This window comes from Cheilinus undulatus, linkage group 11, assembly GCF_018320785.1.
Source record: "Cheilinus undulatus linkage group 11, ASM1832078v1, whole genome shotgun sequence".
NCBI lineage: Eukaryota > Metazoa > Chordata > Actinopteri > Labriformes > Labridae > Cheilinus > Cheilinus undulatus.
Genome location: NC_054875.1, coordinates 24497180 through 24515389, shown reverse-complemented (window position 1 = coordinate 24515389; position 18210 = coordinate 24497180). Strand labels below are relative to the sequence as shown.

Sequence of the window (18210 nt, the reverse complement as noted above, 5' to 3'; positions counted from 1 at the left end):
AAGAAAAACAAATGAACAGTGAAATAAAGGTGGGTTTAGTCAGTTTTTGAACAGTATAACATTTTTGTTGTGAGGCTAATCACTGGTTAAATTTATGTAGTTATTCAATATTTGTGATTATTTTAGGTGTCCTTTTGGAATTATAAGATAAAACTGGTGATACATCCATTACTTATACAGTATTCCGAAGCTGGTGATGCCATGTCTCTAAAACTGGCCAGAATCCAAAGGCAAACTCACCATGTCTTTTAAAATGAATATTTTGTATTTAAATAACATTTTGATGCGCAAGGAACCATATATGGTAATTTTGTTGAGCTTTATTTTCACCATAATGAAAAAAATAAGTGAAAAAAGTACTGGGATGTCCACCAATAATATTCCAGGATTTAAATTTAGAATTTCCAAGTATTTCAAGGAGTGCCCTATAAAGGGTTAAAGATGTTTTGTGTGTATGAGAAAAATAAATCACTGCAAGATTACTTAAATATTCATAGCATGTACAGACCCTGTAAAGGAAGATTTCACCAGTTCCCTGAATGTCCTTGTTGTTATTGGTTGGCTTTCTTACAAATTATCTTGTTTCAAACCCCCAATAAACAGCATCAAGCCTTATTGAGTATTCAACCATTCTAGTTGTTCCAATTGATCACTTTGCTGTTTCATTTAAACGTATATACTGACTAGATTTTGTAGTTCCTGGGTGCATTATAAGATTGGATCAATACTGTTGTATGAATGTTTGCATCTTGCACAGTATTTGAAGACATATTGGAAATCCATGCAGTGGCTGTGGTCCGACACAGTAGATTAAATTCCCAGCCGTTAATCCACACAGCCGTGTCATACATCCAATTCAGTCAAAGAATATGAGTGACTCCACATTAGAATGAACAAATAAGGCAAGAACACAAATAAGGTAGGTATAGTATTTTAATAGCAATCATCTACTCAACCTATTCAACATACCAGAGAGCCCGTCCCAGTATTACTGTTTACATATGACAATACTTTGACAGGGTTTCTTAAAAATAAAGTACGAAGTAGGTATGGCAGTGTAATTACAGTAACATGTCTGTAATGTATAATACAACTTTGAATGTAAATAAAACAGCAGCTGTCACTTTTCACTGTCTCTTTTATCCTACAGGGTTGATATATCCATTTGTACCGATATACTCAACCAGCCGTACACACAAACATACAATATCGTCAGTAATGCACTTGGCAGTCAACACTTCATCAAGTGCCATCCGTAAAATGCGTCATGTGTTGCCTTGTCTTTTTCATATATTTGATTTTAATGGTGTTATGGTAGAAATATCTGTGTACATTTAGACGGCCTTATTTAGTCAGCACTGCTCAAAAATCAGCAGGGGGAATCAGCAGGGCTGGTGGACTTCACTTGAGAGTGTTTTTTATGTTGATGAGTTGCAAAAGATATGCAGCCGTTTTATCAGAGGTCGCAGAACTGCAGAGCTGAAATGTATAAGATAAATACTGTAGGTGGGCATTTGAGTCGACTCAGTCTTTTTGATTAATGGCACCCATGTCACCATTATTTCATTAAAAACAATTAGACTGATGGTGTTATATTCAAGTACTCACAATGTTAGTTAATATGCAACACGTTAACGTATTTTTGATATTTCAGAGCCACAACGTGCAATCCTTATGTGCACCTATACTGTATATAATCTGCAATTCATATTTCCACACCAAGGTCACCAGTTTATGATTGGCTCAATATCACACAATTCAGTTTAATCCTTTTTTATCTCTGATTTTCACTCAATCCACACATCTGTTTTCTGGTGTGATCCCAGGATGTCTGCATATGTGTAAATGTGTTTCTTTTTTTTTTGGTGTATTTGTGTGTTTTCTGTCAGTGTGTGTGCATTATTTTGCATACATAAATGTGGATTTCTCTTATGTTTGTGTTAGTGTCCGTTGTCAGTAAGTTGGGGTTCAGTCGGGGTAGATGAGGAAGCCGGAGAAGGTGCTGTACTTGTTTGTGTTCCCTCCGTGAACCTTCCCTCCGTCCAGCTGCACGCACACCTCATCGCCCACGTCCAAATGCAGGATCACACTGTTGGAGGCGTAGTCGTAATTCTGATCAGCGTCCTGAGCGATGGCACTGGCTCTTACCTGTCACCCACAGAGGACAAACGCATTGACAATTAGAACATGGACAAAAGTGAACAAACACTTGCAAATGTCACTGTGAATTACTGAAAAGCTCCAGGAACTTAACAGCTTTTTAACGCACAATCCCTGATATCTCATTCTGTTCCTTTATCACCATTTTTGCAGGCCAGGTCACAATCAATTATTAACAAGCTTTCATGAGTATGGCATCACCTCCACATTCATTGTGGATTAACAGATGGATGGGACTGTGACCTGTGGCCTCAGAGGTGGACTGAGAACACATCCACTCTGCTTTTTATTGATCAGCCGGGGCAGGGGGGCTGGGGGCAAAGGGCTGAGGATGGTGATCTGATTGGGTTGTGGAGATAAGCGGAATCACCGGGGACAACAGGTTGTCTATGGGGAAACTAGCAAAGCCCAGAAACAGCATCACTATCCACACCAGCTATTGACCTGTTGCTTATGATCCAAGAAGCAGCTCGATATGCAAGATATTGAGTGGCTATGCCACAGCCAGACAGTTTCACATTTGCATGCTGTGTGTGAGTTTGGTCTTATTGACCCAGCAGCAGTGGATCTTTACTTGTTTGTTAACACATTTAATTGGGTTTACTCATTGTGGACATTTAAATACACATGCCTAGATGGGATTACAGTTGGAGAGGAAACATGAATTCTCTCTTTATTACTTTAAATCCTACAAAGCTTGTGAATACTAAATGGGTGCAGAACTTGAAGTCCATTTACCCAAGGTTATAGGAATGTGTATCATATTGTATTTTTAGTATCCTGTTTTATTATGTTGTATCATATCCTGACACATTGTTTCACATCTTATTGTACTATTTTATTCATCTTTGGGTGCGTGCTGTGTCGTGTTTGTCATTTAATGCTGTGCTATGTTGCATAATTATATGGTACTCTATCATATATCATGCCATAATCTATCTTATCCTATGATGCCATAAACATACATCTTTGCATTATTGAATGTTTTCTTTAGGTTGGATGTACATGTAAGAGTAAAGAGTTTCTATAGTAAGGCCTTCAAAAGAATCCTAAGACCCATTTTTAAATGCAGATTGTCTCAACATTGTAATTCTAATACTGTTAATGCCAAAGACGATTATATGTTTGATATATTTGTTAGCACATTTAATCAGGTTCATTCTTACAGTTAGGTTGTACATGTTGAATGTATACATCAGGGCAAGGTCAAGGGAAATTTCTCAAGGTAATAAAGCGTATAAGATCCTATTGGGTCATATTATAAATGCATCTTCTCATGTCCTGTTGCTATACCAACATTGGTATAGCATCATTTGTAAAATTAGTATCATATTATTTGTATTGTTTGTATAATTTTGTATCATTTGTGTTGTTTTATCTTTTGTTTCATATTGTTTTATATGGTATTGTTTTCATTATCTGCATCATTTGTATCATTCATGTTGTATCATATTCTGTCATTTTATTGCACCATATTGTATCGTATCATTTGTATCATTATGAATAGTTTGTATCATATGTATCATACCATATAGTTTTCATTATTTTTATCATTGGTATCGTTTGTATAATTTATTTGGTATTGTATTATTTCCATTGTTTTTATCGGATGATATTGTTTGCATCGTTTGTATCATTTGTAACATATGGTATTGTTTGTATCATATGTATCGTATCATTTGTAGCGTACTGTATCATATCATTTGTATCTTTTATAGCATTTGTATTGCATTGTATTGTATCATTTATATCATATGATTGGTTACAAAGATGGAACATCCAATAAAATCAAAGTGATAAGCACACTCTGTGGGAAGAAATGATCATTTCACCAAAGCAATACCACCTCAACGCAAAGCACGTGTTGGTTGGTGAAGGAAGTTCGAGTGGAATGCTGCTCCAAACCACCCTCACTGAGCAACATAGGCCACTTGCCAAATGAGACGCAAAAAGGTTGTGGACCGATTAATATTGTTGAAGATGAGGGGTTCACTGACGTTTTGCAAGTTGCACGGACAGGGGACAGGGAACTCGAGCATCAAAATGTGATTAAGCATGATTAATCCAAAGAAGCCTGTGATAAATTTGATTCAAAACACATAGATAGATAGATAGATAGATAGATAGATAGATAGATAGATATCTGCAGAAACCTATTTTCATAGACCAAGTTGATTCCAAATTCTTCCTATGTGCTTGTATCAATAATTCTGGTGTAGCTGCTCCAATCATCAGACATATGTCAGCCATCAGTGGCCTTGTGTCTGGCTCAGTGTCCATCCATGGTGGGAGCACTCAATCTGTGTCAGCAACCAGACAAGCCGCGCACATCACCATGACAGCCGCAGAATATGATCTGCAACTCAACTACCATCATGTCATCCCCATCACTGCGACCCCTTTCTCCCCAACGAGCATGCATCAATTTGAAAACCGTCAATCCCCGTGCAACAGAGCCTGAATTATACTGTAACTGAAAAAACATGCTTCCTGCACCCAACCCCATTTTGTTCTTGTCTCAACACAACCTGTCCACCAGCTATCGACCCTGGAGTTGTGTTCCATTTTCCCTGACGATAGCTGTTGCTCTCTTCTAAATCAGATGCAGGTCATGGATGCTGCAACCAGCATGTGGCATGCTGGTGACCAGTGGAAAGCCTGTCGCTATACACTTCAAAACCAGATTGATTAAGGAGGGAGAGAGATAGATCTCCTGAGGCTTCACAGCTTGACAAACACAGTAAAACCAGGCTCTGCTTTTGTTACTCTAATGCAACAGTCCTGTGTCATTATTTTGTGTTTCACTAGGGTGTTTTTATATGACTATGTATCTCACACTGCACAACTAATCAGCTCTTCTCTTTGTAATGCGAGTTAGCCATGTTAAGTTGGGACAGCTGAAAGGAAAAACAGAATATAAGAGCCTGTGAGATTTTTTAACTGAGATAATTATGGATGCCTTTTTAAGAGAACAAATGCAGACAAGACCACCAGTATAAAGACTGACTATTCCCTCAGGGGTATTTTTGATGCATTAAACAGCTGCAGCAGGGTTGTAGTTCATAGCAAAGATTTTCTATGGAAGAAAAATGAGGGCAGGTAAAAAAAATATATATATACTTTTTTTTTTTTTTAAGTTGGAAAGTTGTGTATAATAAGAATAAAAAACATATACAATAATTTCCAAATTGTTTTTAGCTTATATTCAATTGAATAAAGAAAAGAAAATGACAAAGTTGATTGTTTTTTTGATATAGCACAGAAACAAGATATCAAACTACAGAAAAGTGAATATGTTTAAAAAAATACTAAAACTAATTTTAGCAGATGACATTAACGGCCATCAGTAGCTAGCTAACATAGCTAGCCCCATCCATATGCATCCATAGACATTCACTGTCTTTGACAAGTTAACGTGTGACTGCAGGTGCTGGGGATCGAACCCACAAATGTTTGAAGATCTTCTGATCCACAGTAGCCCACATTACATGATTTTAGACCCATTTATCTTACCGTGTCACGAGCTGGTCCCAGGCTGGAGCAACCACCATAAAACCTCTACAATCATTGACAATTCCTGTGTTGCAAATACCTGCTTGACAGATGTATGAATTAATCCATGATCAGGCACCACATAAACAATGCGTGTCACTCTGCAGGAGCAATCACAGGGAGAGCAGGGCATCAGCAAGAGGTGACTGTTCAGCTAAATTTAGGAGAACAGCCTCAATTTGGAAAGTCTGCATTTTCAGCAGGAAAGCAGAACTGCACAAGCATTTTATGTGATTTATAAGCGTGGAGTTTGTTTTTGTTTTTAATGGTTTACTTGCTGTTTTACATGTTTTATTTTTACCACTCCATGCCTAAAAACCACAGATGTAAATCAGCTTTTAGATAACTCTAGCTCTTGTTGTGCTAGGCCCCTTTTAAATTAACTAATAAACTGAACTAAACTAAAATGTATTGTCTCTGTGTTGTACTCTAATAAGTGTAAGTTCAAAAAGAATTTCAAATCACCGTTTACTGTTTTATACACATTTTACACAACGTCCAATGACCGTTCAACCCAGACGCCTTCTGTTTCAGAACAGAAGTGCTGTAATTTGCCAGTACAACTTTATACCTTGTTTTTTTTGTTGTTGTTTTTTTTTGTTTTTTGTTTTTTTTTTTAAATCAGCTTACCAATAAACAAAGCCTGGAAGTTACATTCAAGAAATAACTACATTGCAAACATTACAGACTATGAAACATTACATAAATAAAACAGAAAAAAAAGGCCAGAGGTCTAATCCAGGACTAAATTATGTATAGACCCATTCTGGAAGTAATAACAAAAACAGTGGCTCCCTTAAGTTTCATTAGCTTTAACTAAAGCTACCATCGCTATGATAGTCACATAATTAATGTTACTCCATAAGCCAATGTAGCCAAATTATTTTTAGCAACATGGGCTTTGGTTAATGAAGCTAAAGCTAGTATAGCTACATATAATCTAAGTAAGCTATGTAGCTAATAATGTTACATGAGCTACACTTGGCTTTATAAAACCTTGGGTAATCAGGTTTTGCAAGTCAGGTTTTTAGCTTTTAACTTTTGGTATCCTAATCATTACCTCAACCCTTACCCTAACCCTAAATGGAAGTTTAACCCAATTTTATTAGTTTTAGTTTGTTTATAAGTTTTAGCATGTATGCCCATGCTGAAAGAGACAGCTTCTCAGATTCTCTGTGAGAGTGGCCGTCGGAGATGTACAAGCTGCAGCCTGACCCCTCCCAATGTTTTTGCAATTGGAGATTGTACATTTGACTGTAAAAAGACAGGACTTTTTTTTTTTTTTTTTTTTTTTTTGGTGAAACAGCAGCCTTCGGGGTTGAAACTGAATGTGCAAAAAACTGCAGTTCCTCGAGTGTCCACTTGAGGCAGGCTGCAGAAGCACTAGAAGTCACATTCACACCCATTGAGAAAAAAATCCCTTTTACTTAAGCACAAATAAATATGTTTACAGTCTGGTTCAAAAAAAGATTAGTCTAAATTACTCATGTCTTCACTGGCACATAACTCATTAGTTTCATTTTATAAAAGATAAGAATTATGTGAAATGAGAGCATGGATGACCTGATCCACAGATGAGCGTTTTGTAGCTGTTTGACAGGAGGCTTAAGCGCAACTCAGCTCAGCTCTTTGCCAGTGACTGGTCTCAATGAAGCTTAGTGCAAGCTCAAGCAGGAAGACTTTAATTTCCATTCATCCTTTCATTCATTATAAATCACTCCTTCATGTGTCTCTCTTTCCCTGCTCTGTTTTCCTGTTGTGGTAAACAGTTGGTATGGACATCTAGTCACTTAAATTCTAAGTCAAACCAATTCTGCCACAACCTCTCTCAATACAATTATTCTGCTGCTGTCATATTTTAAAATCTCCTCTCCTCCACAGTCAGTTTGTTGTGTAAGTGCAAACACTGCAACCCTCCTCCACCCCAGCCACCTCCATCACATCTCATCAGTGTGTGGGTCACACCTCGTTTAGCCTACCTCTTCTATCACCACCACCAGCCAGTACATGGGGTATCCTGTCCTGCTGTTGGCCTCACTACCTCTTCAATTATATAACGACACCACGATGGAGCCTTTTTGCAAAAGACACTTCAAATTTCTAAACATTTCCAAATTTTTAAAATAAATTACTGTTCCTTTTATTAAGTCTCTCCTGATTGAACTAAAGGTTAGTTTTAGTTCAGAAACCAGTGAGTGATGTCAATGAGACTACATCCATGTTCATAATCTTACATATGTACAAGATAGCATCATAAAGAGAAAAAACTGAAACAAAAGGAAAGTTCTTTGCAATGGCTTTGAAAAAAAAATTCACATTAACAAAGTGAGGAAATATAGGTGTGCCATATATTTGATTTTTACATTAGAAATCAGAAAAATAATATTAATTTTATGATTCAAAGTAAACAATATTTTTCTCAATCTTAAGGGTTCCTTGAGTGTCCTGCCCAATTAGTCTAATGAAACATAATCTACCCTTTCTTTGGCCCTCACAAGACCATCTCTCAAGTAACGACACCAATCTATTGTCATCTGTAAAGGTTATATTGTTGTTCTGCTTGATATGTGTAGTGACAGCCAATATCACATTTGCATCTTTGGCTGCAGCTGACAGTGATGCTGTTGTTGTGACTTTCTATCGACACCAGGCATATGTCATCTTGCTCATTATTTTGACCAAACAGTGTAACAGAGAGATGGGGGAGATCTTTCCCCTCCTTTAGGCCTCCTCAGATCTCATGATTTAACGCATGGTAGTGAGAGTTAAAATCTGCACAAGTGACTTATAGTCATCCCTCATCAGTTCAATTGTTTTGTCGAAATACAAGGTAAAAATTTGTGCCTTTCTCTTCACCTGGAGAAATAATGCACATCGTTTATTAATGCAGACAGGAGACAGAGGTGTGAGAGGAGCGGGGATGGGATTAAGATGGGAAGCCGGTGGAGGAGATGGATACGGCTGGAGGACACAGACTGATCCGTGTGAACCAGGCAGCACACTGAGCTGATCCTGTTGCTGGAAGGGGTTGTGAGCCGTGAGGCACAAGGGCCCCCAGGGTTTCGCCTGTGGCCATCTCTGTCTATGCCTAGTCCTTTCATTATAGGGCCTCCGCTAAACACGCCTGGGAGCAGAGGGGGCCACAGGCAAGGAGGGGGAGAGGATGGAGGTGGGGAGCAGCTGCAGTGTCATTTTCTATACAAGTAGAGCTGCAACGCAAAAGACAGACAAGGATAGACAAAACGAAAGCAGAGCAAGGAAAAACAAAAACAAAGGCTTGAGGGTTGAAGATGGAGGGGTAGGAGTGCAGGGAGTGTGTGTGTGTGGGGGGGGGGGGGGTAGAATAACAGACTGATCAAGCGAAGCTATTTTGTGAGGCCGGGGAGATGTGGGGGTATATGAAGTCTTGTTTTTTATCCGTGGTGCTGTGCTCCACTGGTAATAAAAGTGACAGGATTCATTCACTGTGATATACTGACCTCTTAGAGCAGAGACAATAGAAAAGTAGCTGTTAAACTTACCTAAGGGACTCCAGCACATGGCAAGCAGGCTGGGGACAAGTGTGTGAGTGTGTGTTGGAGGGGGGGAATGTTGTGGAAATAGAATATTTATTGAATAGGCTTTCCCCTCTCCTCTGGGAGCCCAGGGATTACATGGTGACAGGCGGCTGTGGCATTGAACCATACCTTAGATTGCTATTACCTGCCACTCGCCATTCTATTGTGTAGCCTCAACTTCAAAGCTCAAGCCTGTACACAATGTGAAAGGGAGCCACATTTCGTAATTACCCTTTCATTAGGGGCAGATTAGGATTTAGCATTAAGATCTCTAAGTGACCTAAAAGAAAGCATGGGACATGTCTTCACTGAACAAATCTGCTCTGTATCTCTTTCTTGCCCCTCGCTCTGAGACTAATTATATTCCACCTGTAGCATATCCACGTCCCTGTAGCAGAGAAGTTAATACAAGTAGCGGTCATTACAGCAACTGATGACATTTTAACACTTCTGTGTGAAATAACTTGACCTTTAAGTGAGCTATTAAAAGAGTCCATGACAGGTATAAAAAACAAGGGAGGGATCAAATGAGAGCTGGGCTGCTTTCTCTTTTACATTGTATAAAGGAGATTTTTGTGTGGTGCAGTCTGGAATTATAAAGAAGACTGTGAACAGATGGCCTCCTAATTAATAAGGAGGGGGGGTGTTCTGCCATAAAGGAAATATCACGTGCCACCATCCTTCAAAGCAAAAGCATGCTAACAAAAGCTACCATTTAATATCATTATTAGAAGGCTGGAACATTAAAGCAAATACGAGGAGAATTTAACTGATTATCAAGCGGACTAGAATTGATGCTAATGCCTTTGTGGCCTACAAAATCAAGACAGAGTACCAGCTAAGTCTTATTCTCCTTCATTAAATTTCAATACACTAAAAAACTGGCAAAGGATATGACAGACAGAGTGGCTAGCATGCTGCAGACACAGCCTTTTCTTACATTCTAAAGATTAACATTGAGTTATACATTTGACGTTAAGGACAACGAGAGGACGTTTTCTTTAAACCTCTATGGACAGGACCACATGAGAGTGCCCGATATGATAGAGCAAAAAACAAGAAAATTTCTCAGGAGCTTTAGGTTACATGCCTACAGGAATGGAGATCAAGACTAAATTATCATTTCTGGGTCTTTCAAGACTCATGAATCAATAACATTTACGATATGATAAAACACACCACCATACCTGGCACCAATGTGGCACCATTAGATACAATATGATACAGTGCAATACAAGATAAGGGATGATACAATACGGGCAGATACGGTACAGTATGTACGATATGATACTGTATGACATGTACGATACAATATGATACGATACGATATGGTATGATACAATGCGATATGATATGGTATGGTATGAAACGATATGGTATGATACCATATGATAAGATATGATAAAACATGATACCTGATACGATGTGAAATGATACATTATGATACAATACACTTTTTTGTCCCATAGGGAAATTTGTCTTAGACTCCAAGTGCTGAGCACCTTGATAACATATATGCAGTAAATTAGAACAACAGCAACAATGATACACATATAAACCACATAACCCTCATATATTGTACATTCCCATATTGCACAGAAGCATATTGCAAGTCTCACAGGTTATGACACAACACAATGCCATTCACCTTTTTACTGGTGCAAAAACAAAGGCCTACATGAGTTTTAACAAGAGGGAACATAAGCTCAGAAATTAGCATTGTGCATCAGATTTAACCAACATGTGGTACTTTCAACAATAAACTAGAAGAAAAAAAGACTCCAGCTGCACAGGGAGCAGCATGCAAAGATACTAAACTTCTGCAGACAATTATCTTCCTCATCCATTCAGATGAGTGATGAAAAGTGCTCCCAAACATAAGAGAAAGTCCTGTTAGTAAAAAACATTAAATTTAATGTTAAGATCTGTGTTGAAATGACCAGAAATGAATTAAAAGACCACTCAACCAACAGATGGATGGTTAGAATATGATGTGTTCAAGATCCGCTCAGTAAAATGACTAAGGTGAATGTAAATTATAAGTCATGATGCATTCAAAATTTAAATGAAGAAAATTCTGTTTTATGACAAGAAAATAAATACTGGTAAGAAGATGATAAACGTTTATTCAGCAGTATAAATTGTATCTAATAGATAAAATCATGACCTTTAAATTTTTTTTTAACTCAAGCTCTATTCAGCTAACACCACTTCTCTACTAGAAATGTATTTTCACTTTGTCTTTCCACCAAACAACAGAAAAATATTAGTAGTGTTATTGAAAAAGGACTCAAACTGATATAAAGGACGATAAGGGTTTTAAAAAAAAGATTAAACTCCATCCCTACGTACAAAAATTATATTACCTGTGATGAATTAGCATAATGATGATGTAAGGCCAAAACTTCACATCTCCGTTTTTAAGAACTTTAATATTTTTCATAAATCAGTTTTCTTGGTGTCCTTTTACATCTGTCAGTGGGTTTTAAAAATACTAAACCAATGAAAAGTGTTAAAAGATGCTGACTATCACAAAGCTAATTTAAAAAACAATGCTTTTTTTCACTCCCTAAGAAGTCATGATTCTTGGGGTAGGAGGTCTTGGTGCGATGGCAGCAAAAAAAAAAAGGGATTACACATTAGTTTGTCCCAAATTGCATATTTAAACAGTACACTTAAATGCAGAAATGAGCTCTTTATCACAGTGGTGTTTTGCAGTGTGATTAAGAGCAAAACAGCAGTGATGACATTTTAACTGCTTCTGCTTTCTTCTTCTTTGTTAACAGCAAGTTATAACAAATGTTAGGCGATTTTAAATAAAATTTGATGGCTATTTTTACTCACCACTAAATCAACATAACTTTTATTTAATTTCAACATTATTCACTGAAAGAAAATGAGCTTATTCTGCCTCAAATGCCTTTTTCTCGATTGAAATGTTCTGCCCCTAATAACACCTTAGCTAGCTAATGCTAATGTTAGCTAGTCTGCTAGCATGTTAACAGTACAATATCCTCTATGTCACCAATGTAGCATTCACTGAGGATGCAACATGTCCATCCTTCCATACTCAATTCTACAACAGCTTTAAGTTAGCCAGTAGTATACTGCATTTACATAAACTTACCAGTGTGAATGCACTTATGCACTCAAAATATTTAGTATTTAGCAAGGATTAAACAGTAATAAAATCTCAAGGTATGCTAATAAATAAAAGCAGTATTGTAAACACTTCCTTTAGTCTTTTGGCCAAACCAGATTTCACTCCTCACATCTTCACAAATCTTTTTGGGGTGATGAATTTCCAAGTGGCTCCTCATGTTACTTGTATTCCCCATCGTGTCTCAAAGCACCACCATTTTCGCGCTTGTAGATCAAGCCACAAGTGGAGCATAAAGGATGATGGCTACACAGGGGCCAATAGTAAATGTAGTTCCTTCTTCCCTTTTTGCCCTAAAAAACTTTTCATTTGAAACCATCACATGTCACCACAATGCTGTGAAATTCACAATACCGTTACATCCCTAGTATTTAGTTCGGAACTATGTGATTTAAGACACTCTGACCGACTGCCATAGAGAGATGCCAATAAGCCCCTTTAGGTCTATGTCCACAGCTGATTTTTCTGCTGCAAGTGCTTGTTTCCAACAGAAAAGCAAGAAAGGGCTGAGTTTTCAATGTTGAGGGACCTGAATGCAAAAATGTCCTTAGTGTCAGCTGTTTTTAGCTAACAGCACTCTCAGCTGAGTTAAGTTCATCAATGTCACTTCTCTCTCACTTACCAATCAAAATCAAGAAAGGGTGAGACTTCTGATTTCATTTTTTTTGTCAACAGCAATGGTGGAGGAAATACCGATCTGCTTTGTCTTCTCTAGGGCTGAAATCCCTGCTCTCTAGCTGCAGAGAATGCCAGGACAGGACTCTTTTAAATTCATTTTAAAAAATATTTTTCTAATTATATTTCTTTGCGTGACAGGAAATATCAAGCACAGCAGACTACTTAAACTGGGCCTTTCAAATACAACAAAGATAAGCTAAAGCCAGGTTTTTAATCATAAATCGAGTGCCAGGGCTGCACAGCAGCGCAGGGCTTAGCACTGTTGCCTCACAGCAAGAAGGGCCTTTCTTTGCAGAGTTTGCATGTTCTCCCGCACGCGTGGGTTCTCTCCGGGTACTCCGTCTTCCTCCCACCACTAAAAACATGCTCATTAGGTTAACTGGAGACTCAAAGTTGGCCGTAGGTGTGAATGTGAGCATGCCTGGTTGTCTGTCTCCATATGTCAGCCCTGCGATTGATTACCCCCCCCCCACCCCCGAACTGGCTAAGCGGTATAGAAAATGGATGGATGGATGGAAATCCAGTGCCACAATATATTTGAGATCATCTGATCTCATGCAAGCCCTCATCAGCTGACAGCTTGCTGATTCGCTCGAAGCACACTACTGGTTAATTGCAGTCGTGCTGCCATATTTAAACTGCTCTAGCCTGGCTATGCTTTGCTGCTCCCTCAGCAAGCTGCTTTTTGCAACCCTCCTCCACCCCAGCTTCTCCTATATGCTTTATCTGACTTGTCACTAATGCCTGCTCTGCTCTGGGTTTATCGCTGTTTCTCTCCGTGCCTCAGGCTTTCCTTGTAAGCACAGAGAGAGCAGGAGCGTCTGCTGTTCCTGCTTGATACTTTCCACATGGGCCTGTTGGAGGGCAGGGGGATCCCAGAACAGCCACTTTGCTGAATATAATTAAGAGCAATGATGGCAAATTAATAACTGCTAATAGAGAGAAAACTTATAAACCGCAAATAATGTGTGTTTCTTGACTAAGTGGTCCTGACTGAAATGGAGGTTTTGGATTTCCTACAGAAAAATGGTTGCTGTGGTGACAGGTCCTTTTAATTATTACATTCTAGAAAATTAAAATCACTTGTCAGTCATGAAATACCATAAGAATACAGTAATGGATCCATCATCTTCCCGTGCTTGTGTAAACATTCTCATCAGACATTGGATTTGTACTGTAAGTCAATTACAAACGGGGGGGGAGCGAATCAAGTGTGACCCCCTTCAATCACAAATCCCCCTGCCTCTGAAGCCCTGTCACGCTGCAATGATTTGTGAAAGTTAGATTGAGGTGTGAGCAGGTGGGCTTTACACAGTGGGGATTTAGTGGAGGTAATAGGTATCGGATCTATAGGAATCCCATGGAAGCCCTGCCACAGTCAGCACATCCTCATGAGATCCTGGCATTGCATTACACCACCATCCGTGTCATGAGTCAGAGTACAACAGAGTGTGCATGCTATCTATTTAAACACCATTAGTAAAGACACAGCAGACATACATCAAAAAGTCCCAGAAGAAGTTAGTTAATGTTCAGGGTTAATTAAAAAATGACTTTCTAACCATCTCTACCTGTAATTGGTGCTTAAACACGCTTTTCCAGACAGTTTTCTCTGTTTTTCTTCCTGGCCTTGATCACTTGTCAAGCTGAGACATGTTGAGTGGGTGTCCATTGGTCATCGCGCCCCGATCTCATCCTGGCCTTCACCAGTAGCCTCCCTGATGCCTCGTCTAGCAGCCCACTGTCTCCACAACTCCATTAAGTCATCTCTCTTCCTCTGCTCCACCCCTGATCCTCACATCAACTCACTTGTCTTGTTTTTCTCCCTCCCTTCTCACTGTCTCTGAGTCTTTGCATGTCCCTGTCATGTCGAGTCTCTAGCGTTTCATTCATTCTCGCTCAATCTGTCTGAAATCTGAATCTGCTGGAGTGGCTGCCTAACAAACTCAAGGTTACAAATGTTTAAAGTTGTAGAAAGTTGGAGGAAGAAAGGTGGAAAATTTCTAGCCAGGGTGATCTTTCTTTCTTTCTTTCTTTCTTTCTTTGGATTAAAAAAACCCACAGGAGGGACAAAATATCCAATAAAGCTGCAGCACCTACGGCAATGACAAAACAAGCTGTTTGATTCTACAGTCAGTAATGTAACCTTTCAGGCATCGTGCACATTTACTAAACCCTCACAACTGACTGACAGACGGAGTACCCGTCCGCCTCGGGGCTTTAGTAACTCCAAACATGATCAGGCACCTCATTTACACTTCACTTTCATCTACCTGCGGCCCTGTTTGCATAGATACCTGTTTGGTGAATGGTCCATTTAACTGAAGTTTATAAAGGGTACACTTGACGGGTGTCACACCGACGTGGGTAATGTTAAATGACTGAGCTGAGTGAGAAGATAATTAATGGAGAATCAATGGGCAAGCTGGGGAGGGGTTTGGAGTGGGAAGTATAGCAGGGGTTCAGGGATCTAATCTAAGATGTATAAATTATTTAGCAGGCTAAGATGACTGGAATGACAATATGGGACATAGAGAGGCTGACTTATATTCACATCTGTTGTCCAAAGAATATACAATTTTTAAAAAAAAAGACACATCAACCAAAGTAAAGTCTAAATAAGCTGCTTCCAAGAAGTCTTATTTGTAACCATAATGGTGAATTGTATAGTGTAGTATGCATGAGCTGTGTGCACATATTTGAACAGCCCTTGGAATCCCACACATCTAAAGCACAGCCATTTGCATTTGAAGTCCTTGGTGAATGAATGAATGTAAAAAAGCAACTTGCAGAATGTTTCCTGAATTTGGACTCCTCAGATGAAATCCATGCGGTTTATCCCACCTCTCCCCTCCTTCTCCGGTGCCCCCCTCCCACCCATCAGCCCCTCTGTCTTTAATTAGTGTCTGGGGAATGAGGGAGTGGATGAGTGGACTGTCAATTTTACATTCATTATTTATTTAGCTGAGGTGTAAACTGACTGGCCCTACGTACTGACAGACATTTCTCCGGTGCTCTTTTGCACTTCTGTTTAGGCGATAATCAAGCTCTGTGTATGATACTTACTAATTAGACTGTTCCTTTTGGTGGTGGCGGCTGCATTCTGCCACTTGTCATTTAGTTGGCGTACATGTGGGAATGCAAATATCTGCGGCTGTGATTCGAGACTGTATAGCATGAATTCCCCTTAATGAGGAGAAAGATTTTGGTTTCATTCTTCTGCTGTTTGTAGGCGCCTGCTAAAGGGAAATGTGCTCTGAATGTGAAGAGCTCAATGTTACAGAGGTGAATGTGAGTCAATGGTGACACAGGACGGTCAACAGTGTCGCATGGTCGTGTGCATGCATATATACAAACACATATACAGATCCTCTGTTGCACGCTCACATAAAGCCACAGAAAAAACTGGGCCCCATGCATTCTCATGGGCCCTCTCCCTGCAGTCCTGGCTGTTCTTTTCATTGGGTTTCTCTGACATGAGGGTCCAGTCTCTAATCCTTCTTTCCCTTCACACCTGCACATAGACTCAGACATATACTCACCAGTCCATTCTTCTTTAGGTCTGCCCACATGCTGGTCCCATCGCCCCCTCTCATCAGAACGTGGTAGGTGAAGAAATAGATGCCAGGAAGAGGACAGGTGAACTTGCCGGTACTGGGCTCATAGTAGTTCCCCACATTGGTCACCACATCGTCAAATTTCAGTATCTCGCTGCCCTCGTGCTGCTTGCGTAGCCCTGCATAAAAGGCGATCTTAGGCGTGTAAAGTGAGGGAGAGTAGCCGCCAGGACCAGGACCTGGCGGCCCCTGTGGCCCTGGTTTACCTGGCTCCCCAGGGGGTCCTCGTGCTCCTTGAGGGCCGGGGACCCCTGGAGGCCCTCTAAGCCCAGACTTGATCTTCTTTCCAGAGTAATCCTGGGGTGGTGGGGACACAGCTGTCAGCTCCTGGCCCGGCTGGCCCGTGGCATAAGGGTCACATACCATCCTGCAGCTTCCAAGCATTTCATAATGGCTCCCTCCGTCCCCGGTGCTCCTCCCTTTGGTCGTATGGACCAACAGAGGAATGGCCACCAACAGTACCAGAACCATGGCCACACCTACAGCAGCTCCAATGACACGTTTCCTGCGGCTGAGCCGTGAGGCGGCCAGCGTCAGGAAGTCCTCTTCCCCTTTAGCTGGAATTGTGCCGGCCAGGTTGAAGCCTCTCAGGGAACCAGTGTGTGAGAAAAGATGAAAAAAATGTGGAGAGGAACAGCAGGGTGGAAAAATCACTGAGCTAAATATGAGATAATTCTTAACCGCAAAAAAGCCAGTAAGGAAAAACTGGAAGACAGACTCCTACAGAAATGTTAAAAATGTCCACTTTTCAAATGTGTGGTTAAACAGGAATATGTTGCACACCACAATTTCTAAGGAAATAAACATAAAATCTGCCCCTGTCAGAATCGTGCTGGCATTCTAGAAAAAGCATAATGCATCTGATGGAGTCTGGTTAACCTTTGAGGACTTCCCCCGTTGTCCCCCTGATCAGTTTAATTCTCAGCCTCAGACACCATGCCTGGCGCTGAGAGGGTGTGTTGTAAAAGCAGAGCTTATTAAAAGGACACTGAATAAAAGGGGCTGGTGCCAAATTCAGCTCATTGAGGATGGAGTGGAGGTTTTATTTGTTATCGTGGATGAAGTCTGACTCACAGAGTGATCTTCTTCAGAGCAGGATTCACTTCATGTGGAGGTCTTACCTAATGCCATGGCAGTATGTGACAGAAGTTCATCACAGATATTCTCTTGAGGAGATCATCCAAAGACTCGCACTTTTTTCCTCTCTCTACTGCCCTCAGAATGATATTTTGTTTTCAGGAAACCAGTAACAGTTTTACTTAGATTCCTCCTGAGGCTAAATCTGCATCTGGAAAGAGAGGAAAAACACCCCATGATCATTCTGTCCTTATTTATAACAGTTTTAAAGCTAGGTGTGTCTCAGTGCATTTACCTGCATTCATCTTAAAGTTTACAATGAAATAATATTGATCATAATAAAATGAAAAGTCCATGTTTTTTTGTGCATTGTGTTAAATTCTATAAGTAAATATTTCTCTTTTACGCA

General features: G+C 39.8%; 1 protein-coding gene across 1 annotated transcript; it reads right to left on the bottom strand.

Annotated features, from left to right (window-relative positions):
- Positions 1–1883: 1883 nt before the first annotated feature.
- c1ql4a (complement component 1, q subcomponent-like 4) lies at positions 1884–17201 on the bottom strand. Its single transcript, XM_041800071.1, has 2 exons — positions 16650–17201; positions 1884–2148 (listed from the first exon to the last, which is right to left on the bottom strand). The coding sequence occupies exons 1-2, from the start codon at positions 17193–17195 to the stop codon at positions 1969–1971; spliced, it is 726 nt and encodes a 241-aa protein (XP_041656005.1). The 5' UTR covers positions 17196–17201; the 3' UTR covers positions 1884–1968.
- Positions 17202–18210: the final 1009 nt, after the last annotated feature.